The sequence below is a fragment of the Doryrhamphus excisus genome, chromosome 19, assembly GCF_030265055.1.
Source record: "Doryrhamphus excisus isolate RoL2022-K1 chromosome 19, RoL_Dexc_1.0, whole genome shotgun sequence".
NCBI lineage: Eukaryota > Metazoa > Chordata > Actinopteri > Syngnathiformes > Syngnathidae > Doryrhamphus > Doryrhamphus excisus.
Genome location: NC_080484.1, coordinates 5,480,084 through 5,495,319, shown reverse-complemented (window position 1 = coordinate 5,495,319; position 15,236 = coordinate 5,480,084). Strand labels below are relative to the sequence as shown.

The 15,236-nt window shown below is 37.3% G+C and overlaps 1 protein-coding gene across 3 annotated transcripts in view; it reads left to right on the top strand.

The window, feature by feature from the left end:
• Positions 1-13,897, top strand: part of pnpla7a (patatin-like phospholipase domain containing 7a) — a 36,650-nt gene extending 22,753 nt beyond the window's left edge. For 2 of the 3 annotated variants that reach the window (XM_058057115.1, XM_058057118.1), the window contains 7 exons: positions 1,334-1,450; positions 4,021-4,169; positions 4,252-4,404; positions 5,437-5,556; positions 7,406-7,490; positions 9,516-9,631; positions 10,414-13,897. In XM_058057115.1, the coding sequence (XP_057913098.1) occupies positions 1,334-1,450; positions 4,021-4,169; positions 4,252-4,404; positions 5,437-5,556; positions 7,406-7,490; positions 9,516-9,631; positions 10,414-10,536 (863 nt within the window). In that variant the 3' untranslated portion in view covers positions 10,537-13,897. The remainder of the gene's footprint in view (positions 1-1,333; positions 1,451-4,020; positions 4,170-4,251; positions 4,405-5,436; positions 5,557-7,405; positions 7,491-9,515; positions 9,632-10,413) is intronic. The other variant, XM_058057116.1, reaches the window with a different exon arrangement.
• The last annotated feature ends 1,339 nt before the right edge of the window (positions 13,898-15,236 follow it).

Here is a 15,236-nt window from a genome sequence, read left to right as displayed (position 1 = left end):
TTTTTGGTAACATGTTAACACTGAAATATTCAAGATCATCAAAAAAAACAGGGATGAAAAAAAAAAAACCATGGCCCTGTGTGGGGAAAAAAATGATTGCCTCCGTTGCCCCACCCCAGAAACAAAGTAACTGAGATATAATGTGGAAAAGGTCATAAGCCATTCCTAAAGCTTTGGGACTCCAGCAAACCACAGAGAGACACTATCCACAAATGGCCAAAATATGGAGCAGTGGTGAACCTTCCCAGGATTGGCCAACCAACCAAAATGTCCCCAAGAGCGCAGCAACGACTCATGCAAGAGCTCACAAAAGATCCCACAACAACATCCAGTTCAGGTCAGTGTTCATGGTGGCTGTGAACGGTTTTGGTCTTGGGAGAGTCTTTTGGAATTTTTCCAAAACCTTTGGAAAAATACTGTGGTTTGACCAGAAGTTTAATTTTGTGGAAGCTGTTTGTCCCGTTACTTCTGGCGTTTCAGAAAAAGAACCTCATAGCAACAGTAAAATATGGTGGTGGTAGTGTGATGGTCTGGGGCTGTGTTGCTGCTTCACTTGCTGTGATAAATGGAAGCATGAATTCTGCTGAAGGAGAATGTTCGGCCATCTGTTGGCGACCACAAGCGGAAACCAACTTGGCTTCTGCAGCAGGACCATGATCCAAAATACACCAGCAAGTCCACTGAAGAATATCTGAAGAAAAAGTGGAAACAAGGCCTTTTGAAGATGTTTTTTCTTCTTAAAAGCATTTTCTCGCAGATTGGACTGCACTCGGCACCAATAACAACCTTCATTTGCGTCAAGGATCTGAATCTTGACCCCCTTCGGCAGCAATGGCGCCCTGCAAAAGGCCTTGCTCAACAATCTGATCACATTCAAATAGAAGGCTACTTTGCCTTTGCCCACAAGAGATCATGACAGTGTGACTACCTATCATGCTCATTTGAGTTGTGGACTCCAATAGAGAAGCTAAATGCGATAACCTACACAGAAAGCTTTCCAGATTTTCCAGAATCTGCACCTATTCCAGCTGAATTTCCTTGGGCACGCCCATATAAGGAATTCAGGCTCACTGTGACTTCACAGGGAGCGTTCAGAGCCATCCCAAACATCTTCAGGGCTCACTTCCAAATGCACAAACCTCGTTATGTGAAACTCTGGCATCGTTTAACACAAGAATACAACATTCTAACTACATTTATGGGTCAGAAAAGTGGAAAAAGGCATAATAGGTCCCCTTTTTTAATGCTTCTTTGCAATAAATTTCTTACACAAAACACTTTTTGTATTATATTTATTTTTGGTGACTTTATTGTAATTGTTTTTTCCTGTTAGGTTCTCTATGGAGGTACGTACGCGCCAGCATGTCTCTATCGGGGTACCTGCCCCCTCTCTGCGACCCCAAAGATGGGCACCTTCTAATGGATGGAGGCTACATCAACAACCTGCCAGGTAATTCCCTTTTCTGTGATGTACAATAATCTCTCGTTTATGCCGGTTATTTACTTCCAGACCCGACTGTCATATGTCGTATATATCATTTCTGCCAAGCAGGATTCCTTCTTTATAAATTTATTTTTTTTGTAGTTATGGCATAGAAAACCTGTTTGTGACCTTATAAATAAGAGGTTTGAGCATTATTAGAAATGAAGTAACACACCTTTAGTCACTTTTACACTCAATTTAGTAGATCTAATCAGAGGAAATCCACATATAGTGGTATGAAAAGATGTTCCTTTATAAATCACTAGTTGTTGGGATCAGCCATTCCAAGGTAAATATATCATATAACAGACCAACACAGGGATAGATGAGAAGTCAAATTAACGAGGATTTACAGAAAGTCTGCAATCATTATTTCAACACAAGTAGGCAGGTGCATAAATTTGGCCACCCCAACATAAAAATGACATCAATATTTAGTAGTTACTCCTTCCTATCAGAAATAAATGCTTCCTATAGCGTCCAATGAGAGTCTGGATTCTGCTTGAAGGTATTTCAGACCATTCCTTTTTCCAAAACATCTCCAGTTGAGTCAGGTTTGATGGTTTCCAAGCATGGACAACCCGCTTTAAATCACACCACAGATTTTCAAGAGATGGCCATTCCACAACGTTGTACTTGTTCCTCTGCATGAATGCCTTAGTAGAATTAGAGCAGTGTTTAGGGTCATTGTCTTGGTGGAAGTATCCAGCCAACTGATTCTTGAAGACTGTTGGCAACAATCTGCTGATACTGACTAGAAACCATGCCACCTTCAACTTGAAGAAGATTTCCATTACCTGCACTGGCCACACAGCCCCCCAGCATGATGGAACCACCACCAAATGTTACTGTGGGTAGCAAGTGTTTGTCTTGGAATGCTGTGTTCTTCAGCCGCTATGCATACCCCCCCACCCTTCCCAATTTGGTATGTCCATATAACTCTATTTGACTTTCATCAGTCCACAGCACCTTATTCCAAAATGAAGCTGGCTTGTCCAAATGTGATCAGAAAAGGCTTCTTCCCCATTACTTTCCCAGAATAGCTTAATAGTTGAAGGATGCACAGTGACACCATCTGCACCAAGATCTGTTGGAGGTCTTTGGAGCTGGTCTGTGGGTTGACTTTGACTGTTCTCACCATCCTTGGCCTCTGCTTATCTGAGATCTTTGTTGCCTTAACTAGAACTGTGCCTGTGGTCTTCCATTTTCTCACTATGTTCCTCAGAGTGGAACCTACACAGCTGAAATCTCTGAGCTATCTTTTTGTATCCTTCCCCTAGACCATGATGCTGAATAATCTTTACTTTCAGGTCATGTGACAGTTGTTTTGAAGATGCAACTTGCAATCGGCCACCTTAAATACCCTTTCTCATGACTGGCTTCACTTGTGTATGCAGGTCAAGGGTCAATGAGCTTACCAAATAAATTTTGTGATCCAATAATTAGTGTTAAAGATAGTCAAATCAATAAAACAACAAGGTGCTCAAATATATGCACCTGCCTACTTTTGTTTACATAATTATTGCACACTCTCTGTAAATCCTATAACCTTCATGTCACTTCTCGTACATCAGTGTGTTTGTCTGCTATATGATATATTTAACTGAGATAGCTGATCCAAACAACCTGTGGTTTATAAAGGATAATCTTGAAAATGACCAGGGGTGCCCAAACTTTTCATACCACTGTTCTTTCTCTTTTCTGTGCATTCTAAGGCGAGAAAACAAGTTAATGAGTTAGCTAACAATGGACTTGACGGGAAATGCGTATTTTCACAAAAAAATACTAAAACGGCAACAATGTATGTTTACATAACAGACTTGTATATTAACCAAGCTACAGCGATATTGTTATTATAGCAGCTAACATGAACATGAGGCCTAGCTAGCAGTGTATGTCAGCGTCAATCACAGACAAAAGAGAGGATACCTAGCTCTCAATTTCGCTACGAAGACAACAAGATGCTCGTTTGCTGTCAGAGGTTTTTACTTGAGGACTGGATCACATGTCTTGTCGTGCTGGAAGACGCAGCCTTCCCAAGGAGAGTGGACATCATAAGTGTTGTGCTGTTATTGACGGAAGTAGCTTAAGCTAAATGCTCAATGTGAAATCAATGTGCAGAGGAAAGAAGTTTTAAATCATCAAAATACGACAAGATGCATGATGATCTTGCATGATCGATAAAACGCTGTAAGAGTTTGTTTTTTTTTTAGAGGACTTCGTAGTCAAAATAGCTGTGTCCAAATGACGTGCATTGTTAGCTAGCTCATATTAACTCATTTTCTGGCATTATAATGCAGAGAAAGGGATATAAATATGTGTTCATGTTTCACATAAGGATTGTGAATGATTCCAAAAAAAAGTGCAGTGCCCAAAAAAAAATATTTTCAAAAAACAGAAATTCACTTATCACAGTAGAGTCTGGAACCAATCAACCTCAATAAACGAAGGATTAAGGTAGTGATTTTTTTTTTTTTTTACTTGTTACTTTTGATGTATCCCACTTATAATTAATTTTTTGTCAACACCACCGCCAGCTGACGTGGCACGCTCCATGGGGGCCAAAGTGGTGATAGCGATTGACGTGGGCAGCCGCAATGAAACCAACCTCACTAATTACGGCGACTCGCTGTCAGGCTGGTGGCTGCTATGGAAACGCCTCAACCCCCTGGCAGAGAAAGTCAAGGTAATGGATTGATGGAAGTAAAAGAAAAATAAGAAGCCATCAAGTTCACCGTCGGGACGTTGATGAGCTGCTTACTCTTCAGGTGTTGAACATGGCCGAGATTCAGACTCGCCTGGCCTACGTGTGCTGCGTACGACACCTGGATACTGTGAAGAATAGTGACTACTGCGAGTATATCAGACCCCCCATCGACAGATACAGGACGCTGGAGTTTGGGAAGTTTGACGAGATTGCTGTAAGTTGAAATGAACACTATCTTCAGTCATTGGTGGAAGCCGCTTTATAAAAAGGTCTACACTTTTGCAGTAGGGGGTACATGGCTTCATGCCAAATGTCTGAAGGGCTATACAGTATACGTATATATGTGTGTATATTATATATATATATATATATATGTGTGTGTGTGTGTGTGTGTGTGTGTGTGTGTATATATATATGTGTGTGTGTGTGTGTGTGTATATGTATGTATATATATATATATATATATATGTGTGTGTGTGTGTGTGTGTGTGTGTGTGTGTGTATATATATGTGTATATATACTTTTTGATTACTTTTAATTAAATATCTACATCTTTTTTATTACTTTAAAAAATAAAAATATTCATTTGTATTTTTAAAATATTTATATTTTACTTATATACTTGATTTATTTTTATAACTTTATATATATATGTATTTGAATATTTGTACTGCATTTGTACTACTTTTAATTATTAAACATCTACATCATTTTATTACATTAAAAAAATAAAAATATTCTTTTGTATTTTTAAAAAATTATACTTTATATATTTTACTTATATACTTGATTTATTTTATAACTTTATATATTAGTATATATATATATATATAATATATATGTGTGTGTATATATATATGTATTTGAATATTTGTACTGTATGTGTACTACTTTTAATTACTAAACATCTACATAATTTTATTACATTAAAAAAATAAAAATATTCTTTTGTATTTAAAAAAAATACTTTATATATTTTACTTATATACTTGATTTATTTTTATAACTTCATATATTTGTATATATATATATATATATATATTTACATACATATGTATGTGTATATATATATATATTTATGTATATATGTGTTTATATATGTATTTGAATATTTGTACTGCATTTAATTGGAGTGTTTCTTTTTTTTTTTTGCTGTCAAACCCCAAGGCCAAACATAACCGGCCCACATTGCAAGCGAGTTTGACGCCCCTGCACTAAAGCTTTACCGTGTTTGTGTGCTGACAGGAGGTGGGATACCAGCACGGCAAGACAGTGTTTGACGTGTGGAGTCGCAGCGGCGTGGTGGAGAAAATGCTGAAGGACAGACACCAGGAGGAGTTTCACAACACTCAGTGCAAGAACAATGTAAGCACCCACTTTGGCTTCCTTCCTGTCTCTTACATCACAATCCCTCAGACGCAGGCGGACTTTTCGCCGTGCGCGTTAGTCCAGCTCTTCACAGAAACCCCGGGCACGACAAAGCAGACTTGACATTTTGATGAAGCGTTCCATCAATAATTGGCTTTTTTCCATCCTTCCGAGAGGAACAGTAATCAGCTTTTATGCTGCACTCTGTGTTTTTACGCCAAAAGAGCCCCAGCGCCCCAGCTTAGGTCTCACTATGGCTTTAGCCTTGTTGTCCTATCGCTCCTCGACATACTGTTCTCTGGCCCGGGATCGCCATATGCCAAAAACGACTTGTTTCATAAGACAAACACACAGGCACAGGACGGATTCATCTTCCAAATCATTATGCCTGACAGTCTTTCATTTGTGGAGCCTGTTTTCTTTCTACTGCACTTTTCCTTCAAACAATAGAAGCCAACCCACACATGCCTGTTAATGAGGCTGCAGGTTGCAACAATTCTCTTGGGGGCTGGGGGGGGACAATCGCGACGCTTTTCTATGTGATTACCATTTCTTCATGTGTTGTGCGTGGCCAAAACAATTCTTTTGGCGGAGATTTCCTAGCAACCCGAGAGAACAAGCACTTAACACTGAAGCCTTTAGAGCAGTGGTTCTCAATCGCTAGGGGACTAAAATGTTTTCACGCCCCCCCTTGATTTGAAATACGATTGAGAAACTGATAACACATATTTACTGTATTTATCTCTACGCATGTTGACAGGTCTGCACTCCCTGCCTCTCATGCCCCCCCCCCCCCCCCCCCCGATAGTTCACCACGCCCCCCACGATTTGAGAGGCACTACTTTTGAGTACATAACATTCACCACAGCTTTCATAATACGGCTAAGGAAAGGAAATATACAATATATCATAACTTCAAGTATGATAAGATTGATTAAACATTTTTTTAATTACAAAATTAATATTAGTATTATATTTAAAATGCATTTATATTGTCATTATTATTAGATATTATAAAATGAATATAAAATCTCGAATTGTCTGTCTGGTCTTGTGGGTTTTAGTACATTGGATTGTCAATGCAGACCTACCAACATGTACAAATTTATGGTACTCAACATGCAATTTGACACTTGAATATGCTTGCATGCTCTCCATTTTGTTGCATTCTCCTGGTTTCATTTTTAATAATAATAATAATAATACTTATTATTATTATTATAAATATGAAGGAAAAATGCAGTTCTCGCATGTGGAAATATGTATTTCAGAAAACGCAATTACAAAAAATGGGGGAGGGGGGAGTAAAAAAAAAAAAAATAAATAAAAATTTGCTAACCATGTGGTTCTCGTCCAGTAGAGCCGAGTACGGACACACTCCAGTTTATAGCAAGCACAATTTATACTAAAAGGACAACGTTAAAACGCCATAGCATTTCAGTATGTGGAATCAAACTATGGAATGGATTGAGTAAGGACCTCAAACAATGCACAACGATGAGCCAATTCAAGAAACAATACAAGCAGTTGATGTTTGCTAAATACAAGGATGAAGAGTCTTGAACCAGTCATGATGTGCTATATATATCACTATATTGACACTTACTATGGTACCCATTATGTCATTGGATGCTCATATCACCTCGTACTTTGGTACGTGACAAAAAATAAAAAATATAAATTTTTTTAATTTTAATAACTTAAATTATATTAGGAAAGCAGGAAGTGAACAAATGTAATGGTTACTGATTGTAAAATTACCAGATGGAGGGGTAGGATTTAATAAGCTTTGCTCCTTTTTTACCTTTCCTCTCCTCTGGACTCATGTCCATGTTTTGTCTTCCAGGTGTTGACGTGTCCCAATGCTTCCTTCACTGACCTGGCAGAAATTGTGTCTCGCATCGAACCTGTCAAACCTGCCCTGGTGGACGGTAAAGGGACAGACACCAAGACCCTCTTTAACGCTATTAGTCTTGCATCTTAGCAAGTGCGACCCCCCAGTACACACATACTACAGTAGTACACACACATACGTGCATACCGATACTACTATATCATCTATGGTGTTTAGTGAAGAGTGACCCAAGATGAAGCTGAGGGCAGATGCGCTGCTTGTGTCGCTCTTTCTCCACTATATTTAAAGCAGGTGTGTCCAAAGTGCGGCCCCGGGGCCAGTAAAAATATCAATAAAAAAATGAATTAAAAATAAAAATAACGTAAAAAAATATATATAATTCAACAAGATAAATAAGGAAGAAAAGGGAAAAATCAGCAGAAATTTCAAAGTCCAAATATTTAAAGTAATAATTTGTAATCTAATGAGAAAAAGTCACTGAAAAGGTAATGAGAAAAAATAACATCATTTTGGTGGCATAGAGTTGAAATATTAAATTATTTAGGTCGTAACGACAAACAAAACTAAAAATCAAGTTTGATTTTTTTTAATTTACAACAAAGAAGCTGAAAGTTTTGGAAAATAAAAACACAGCAGAAATTAAAAAAAGGAGAATAGCTGCAATTTTACAATAAAAAGTCAAAATATAAAAAAATGTGGCAATTTCACTTGAATAACCTTGTAATATGAAAAGAAAATGTAGCACAGAGTTGAAATATTAAAGTCAACTTATTATTTTTATTTCCAAAAGTGAACTTGTTATTTTAAAAAAGTCATATTATGATAAACAAAACAAAGAATGATTTTTTGGAAAATTAGTTTACAAAAGTTATCATGTTATGAAAATATAGTCATAGTTTTGAGCAAAATGTACAAGACAAAATGTACATTTTTTTTTATAAAAAGAAAAATGGCAGAAATGAAAAAAAAAACTGCTATAATTTTACAAATATTAAGAGAAACAAAAATTGTATTCTGGCAATTTTACCTAAATGACCTCCTAACATTATGAGGAAAAAAAATATTGTAGCGTAGAGTTGAAATATTAAAGAAATGTTATATAGACAAAATTGTAATATTATGAGAAACCAACAAAACAAAATTAAAGTTAGAATATTGGGAAAATTTGGTTTTGGAAGTTATAATATGAATATAAAGTCAAAATATGATGGAAATAAAATCAAGAAGAAAAATATGGACATATTTTGGGGGGGGCAGCAGAAATAAAAAAGAAAAGACAGTTGTAATTTTACGAGAATAAAATCAAAACATTAACAGAAAAAGTGGAATTTTTAAAAATATTTTTTTAATAAAAAAAATTGTAAACTTGTAATATGAGACAAAATTCAATTAAAATTTTTTGGGAACTTTTTTTAAAGTCCTAATATTATGAGGAAAAAAAGTAAAGTTGTACTTTTAGGAAAATGAATTGGAACATATATAATACATATTATAATATGATGGAAATGTGCTTCACAAATAAACTTCATAAATAAACTTAACCATAATATTACGAAAAAAAATGTACAAATATTATTTGAGAAGAAAGTTGAAATAGTTTTTTTTCCAAAATTTCCAAAACAACAACAAAAATGGGAAAAAAGATTGAATTGGATATTAATAATAGGCTTTTTCATCTACACGGCACCTAGTATTGGTTTATGAAATATCAAAGTAGCCAAGTTGCATCCTGTCATTTTTAGCAATGTGGCCCTTGCTGGAAAAACGCTTGGACACCCCTTCTTTGAAGCAACAGCAATAAATGACTTATTTGCTTTATGCTTGGAAAAGGCGTGCACATGCTTCCGTGTGCAGTCGTGTGAAAACACGAGGACGATCTTGTCTTAGCAACTCATTTAACATTCGTCTAATGACGATAAAACATGCATGTATGCATTTTGACCACGACCCAAAGGGGGCGTAAGTCAGGGTGTCCTCATTTTTTCACGTGGCCGTCACGTTCCTGTCTTTTCCTTCACCTGCATGCTCCACTCCTACCTGCTGGCCTCCAACTCCACATCACACAATGTCATCCTTTTGTCCTCCCCTTCCTCCCCGTCAGAGGAGTCAGACTACCACACTGACTATGACGAGGAGGCGGTGGAGAGCGCTCTGTCTGACCTGGAGCTATACGCTCACTATGGAGAGCACACTGAAGGGGAGGAGACGGCGGACACGGTGCGGGCCTCCGGTCGTATGGGCGGGTGATCTCTTTTAAGCACATGCACTTTTTGTCTTTTTGTCAACTGTTTGGAACACTTCACTTTCAGTACTTGAATAGTGGATTTATTACTATTAGACAGCATCAATAGTATTAGTACTAGTAGCAGGTATAGTGTGGATAATAACAACAATGGCTAACAATGTCATTTTCAGTGTCAGTTTTTTTTCCACAAACAAAAATAAGTGTATATTGACATTGTACATTGTGGTGTCAAAAAGTGTTTACCCTCTTTCTGATTTCAGATTTTTTTTTTGCACACTTAAATGTTTCATATTATCAAAGAAATTGAAATTAGTCAATGACAACACAACTGAACACAGATAATTTGCTTTAAAATACATAAAAATAATAATATGACTTCATTTTCATTGCATGACTTTATTTTAGAAATTTTACAGCTTGGAGTAAATTACAAGACTATTTATTTATGTATTTTTCCTGAAATGTTGTACTGTTATTTACAGTATATTTAATACTTGTACTGACCTATTATTAGAATTTAAATATGTATTTATAGTTTATAAATATTTCAGTTGATTTCAAATATGTATTACATTACATATTTATATTGAATTTTTTTAAATAGTATTTCCATATTTATTTTGAATTAATTGATGTCTTTTTTTCTTTAATGTAAATAGTCTTGTCAAAATATGAACATAAATATGTATGTCAATTTCATCTCATGTTCGTGCGGTGACAAAAACACGTTTATGAGCTTCCCTCTTATCCTCAGGATGAAGAACTGGATGAGCGGAGTGCTCGCCACCGCCGCAATCACGCACTCTTGGAAGATCAACCACATTCACTGAACAACTTCGCCAATCAGGAAGTACTTTCCAAGCCGTCCAGCAAGTGATGAGAGACGCTGCGTCTGTACCACATGACTCTCGTATTGAGACTGTAGCGGGATCGCACCAGAAGAAGAAGGCATTGCAGCCGCAAGGTAATCTACAGGAAGCAGAATCAGGACCACACGGATAACATCAGTGTGTCCCTTATGCTGCTTCGTACATTTATTTTGGAAAGAACAAACAAAAACAAAAACAGAGCCTATGCAGAATTTGCTATGATTTTGTGCCATAAGTAGTTTATCATACTACTACTACTACTCTACCTTTCAATCCATACCGCCTTGAGTAATTGTTACTGTTTAGATGTACAAGCCTGTCTTTAGCGCTTCCGTGCGGGAGAACACGTGCGTAGCCTGGGCAGCACCCCTGCACGGGTGGGCGGCGTCACTCTACAGATGCACTTCAATGCAAACGTTCATTTACTGACTGGTAGTGCTTCCTGGAGGACACTACTTTATCAAATAGCATTTACCTCATTGCTACTACATCGTTACTATTTAGTAGGAATATAGAGAAGTGGCATTAATCATCCTCACCTCAAAAAATATTACTATTATTATTAAAATAGATCCTTATTGATTGTATTGTCTGATAGTGATCTGTGTCACTTTTTTTAAAATCTGGGATATTTGAACAAAAATATGGGGACAGAACAAACTACAGGAAGTTAAAGTAAGTAAACGACCCGCATAGGAGGCGTATCTCGACTACAGGATGTGGAATCTCCATGTGGGCTTAGTGGGCCTTATTATGTCATTCCAGTGCCAGGAGCCTTATCCAAGTACAGTGGAACCTCTAAAGCACAACTCGATTTTCCTTGGATTTTTTTTTTTTTTTTTTGTCATGCAAGTTTAAAAACGAGCCAACATCTGTATTATGAAATAACGAAGCAGCACTCAAGTTGAACTTGAATGGCAAAGGGGGTGTTGTATCGTAGCCTTCTTAAAGGAAAAGTGCACTTTTGGGGCGAATATTGCCCATCAGCCACAATCCTTCTGTGAGACATGAGCTTTCTCTGTTCTATACATCCTAAAGATATCAAAATAGCTAATAAATGCACATAATGGGGCGCACCTATTCTGCTTACAAAGCTGTTAAAACATCTTTCCTGGGTGCAGTGACTTCACGTAGCAACACAGCAAGGAATGCTACACTTAGCGTTACCTTTTCCACAAGGTTTTTCCCCTGTGTTGCGACTATTACACGACAATCTTTGATCTCAAACTGTTTAAAGTCTCATTAGTAGAGGACGTTAGAGCTGAAGGTTTGTGTACTAAAAGGGAGCCGGAAAAGATCACAACACAAACAATTCAGCCGTTAGCTGTCCCAGCGCAGCAGCCAACCAGGAAGTCATCGTCCCACTCGGTAATGGAGCGCATTACGCCACAGCTGGATAAAACCGTGGTGAGGAGCGTTGGCCGTTCACTGAGTCAAGTTGATTTTTGTGAGCGCGTGTGTGGTGAAGCTAGTCGCAAGCCGGCTACTCGTGGTGTCACTACGCCGGTAAAATAGTTCTTGGGCGTAACAACAACGGCGCTGTACATTGGTTAATAAGCATAATCACATTATGGAAATTTGGTGTGAGATTTATTGGTGTGTTTTCCGGAAGTGGAAAAAGGTGCATCCCATTCATAATAGTAATGATTACATTTTCTAGTACTTCACACTTCACATTAAAGTGAAGTCACACACTGGTGGTGGTAAACTACATCTGTAGTCACAGCTGCCCTGGGGTCGACTGAAGGAAACATGGCCTCTCCGATCACCACCAAACATTCATTTGCATTCATACACCAGTGTGGGCAGCACTCGAGGCAAGGCGGGTGACATGTCTTGCCTCGGGACACGACGACAGTGGCTGGGTGGCGGGAGCACGTATCGACCCGCTACCCTTCCCCTTTTTGGGCGACCTGCTCTACTTCCTGAGCCACTGCCGTCCTATCGTTACATGACAGGGTGGTGTTCAGGATGGTTCTTAGGTGCTTGTAAATTTTCATAATGTCTTGTCTTGACAATACAATGGTGTAGTCCCATAATATACGTTGGACTCTTAACACGTTTGTTAGTTTCCTGACACATTGATATAGCACACCTGTCAGTCACATGAGAAACCCATATATTGACCATTGTTAGAGCTCACACAACAAAGTCATATACTGGAGTATCATACATTTCTTTCACAAAAGTGCATCTCTGCTTTATCATATAGGTGATCAATTATTATTAATATCAACTTCAGTCTTTTTTTTCCCTTTTTTTGGCCATTTTTTTAATTTTACAAATATTAAACTTCTTTTAAAAATCACCGTAAACTTTATTTTGATAATATAACATTATTTCAATAATGTTCATATATGTATATATTATTATTTATATAGTATACGGTATTTCCAGTATCCCAAAAAGTTGTGCTTTGTCATATTTGGCTTGCAGTCAGTTAGTTGTTACGATAGACTATATATTCAACATTAGTAGCAAAACTTGGCCAAATTGCTTAAACTTAACTGCGATCCTTGTGAGGATAAGCGGCATAGAAAACGGATGGATGGATGGGGTGGAAATATTTGGAAAACGTAAAAAAAAAAGAGAAAAAAGTCTGAAGTTTATACTACTAATAATACTTGTTTCATTTTTATGACAAAGCTGAGATGAAATACTGTATAAGGCTTATCATATTTACATGTGTTGCTTTTAGCCGCTTGTAGCCTGGAGGGAACAATGGCGGCACACTGATCCACTCTCATTTGTCCGTTTACGTTCCCAAAAAGGAGACTTTAGCGACAGAAACTGTCTCCTCCTTGGGAATATCACGTGCCAATTACACTTCCTGTCCCTCACTCCATGTGTAGCGGACAAATGGGATGACGAGTACGCGTGCCGTTAAACCCCTTACTTGAGGCCGTAAAATTGTCACAAAAAAAAAGTAAAAAGCCAAAGAAAAAGTAAACCCGTGCACAGTCAGGCCTTTTGATCATTTGAATTACCAACCCGTCGACCTGTGGGAGACTTTAGAGGTTCCACTGTACGAGCAGTCAGCGCTGGTGTTGGCTAACAGAAGCGTCTTTCTCCATTTTGGGGCATTTCCAAAAACAAAGCACAAAGGATTGATGGTCTCTGTCGCAGACACCATGAACGATTTACAGCTCTTTTTTTTTTTTTTTAAACGCTGATGGATGAGACGCTGATGCGATGTGTGGACCCACGCCAGGTGGCGCTAACACACACACACACACACACGCTTTGGATGGACAAGTGCACAATGATATATGCCTTCACACCATGGCTTTAATGACTTAGCATATTTGTGTATTCCTTATTCCTTATTTCATCATCAGGTGATACTAATAAACCACTATTGTGCTTTCATTTCTTGTAATTTCTTTATAGGAAATAAATTCATTGAATTCATAGAAGACTGACTTTGAAGTTTGTACACACACAATTTGACATTTCCCACTTCATTTTCCCTTTAAATCGAATCTGTCACATTTTTAATTGCCTCAGAAAAACACAAAAATTGCTTATTTTAAAGTAACAAAAACAATTTAAAAATTTAACAAAAAATAAATAATAAATGAATAATAAATACAAACATTTAAAAGTTGAATTACGACAACTACACCAAGCGCCATAGTCCTTCCCCACTCCCATATTGGGATTCACACCTTAAATATTAGTCTACATAATCAGAATCAAATTATCTAAATAATTAGATGTAAACACACAATGGAAGGGTCTGAATGACTTAAAGAATGCTAACATGCTAACACCTAGCATAATAGTGTAAAGTGTATTAGTGTTAAAATGCAAAAAATTTAGTAATGAGGTAATACTTAAACTATCATGTTAGCATGCTAGCATGCTAACACCTAGCATGATAGCAGTAAGTGCCTCAGTTTGTATTCATGAAAATTGCCAAAAAATATAGTATGCTCATGTTAGCAATAATTTTAACATGCTAATTTTTTGAATAATAGTATCTACCTATTGTTTAAAATGTGTTAGCATGCTAACACAGTATTCAGGTTTTTGTGTCTACCCATGAAAAGAGCTAAAATTGCAACTATGCTAATATGAGCATGTTATATGAGCAATGCTACCACCTAGTTTGATAGTGGTAAGTTTGTATATATGTGTCTACCCATGAAAATAGCAAAAACTGCTAGTATGCTAATGTTAGCATACTAGAAATACTAACATGCTAACATTAGTGTGCTAACACCTTGTGTGTGTGTTTAAGTGTCTACCCATGAAGATAGCAAAAAATGCAACTATGCTAATGTTAGCATAAAATGTTAGCACTAAATTCATTTTTAATGCAAATAATTTCTTAAAGTAAGAAATAAAAATAGTATTTGAGCTGTCATAAAAGCAAAAAATATTTCTGTGAAAGTTATGCCTGAAATACTGTTTTAGTCGGGAACTGATATTTTCCTGAAACTTACCTATGTTCTACTGCTCAAGAACGGGAAAAGGTGGGTTCTTTCTTTTGGTGTCCTTTGAAAAAATGGCTGGGGCTGAATGAGTTGAGGATGAATGCTGCTAAAGGGGTCATGGAGTCTGTGTACTGTTACATCTAGGAAGAGAAGAGTACTTCGGGCTCAAGAGATAAAACTACTTTTGTGTATTTGACTTTCACTTGAACAGCAGGTGGCAGTGGTAGCCGGGCGGGGGGTGGGGGGGGGGCTTCATGCTTGGCTGTTTA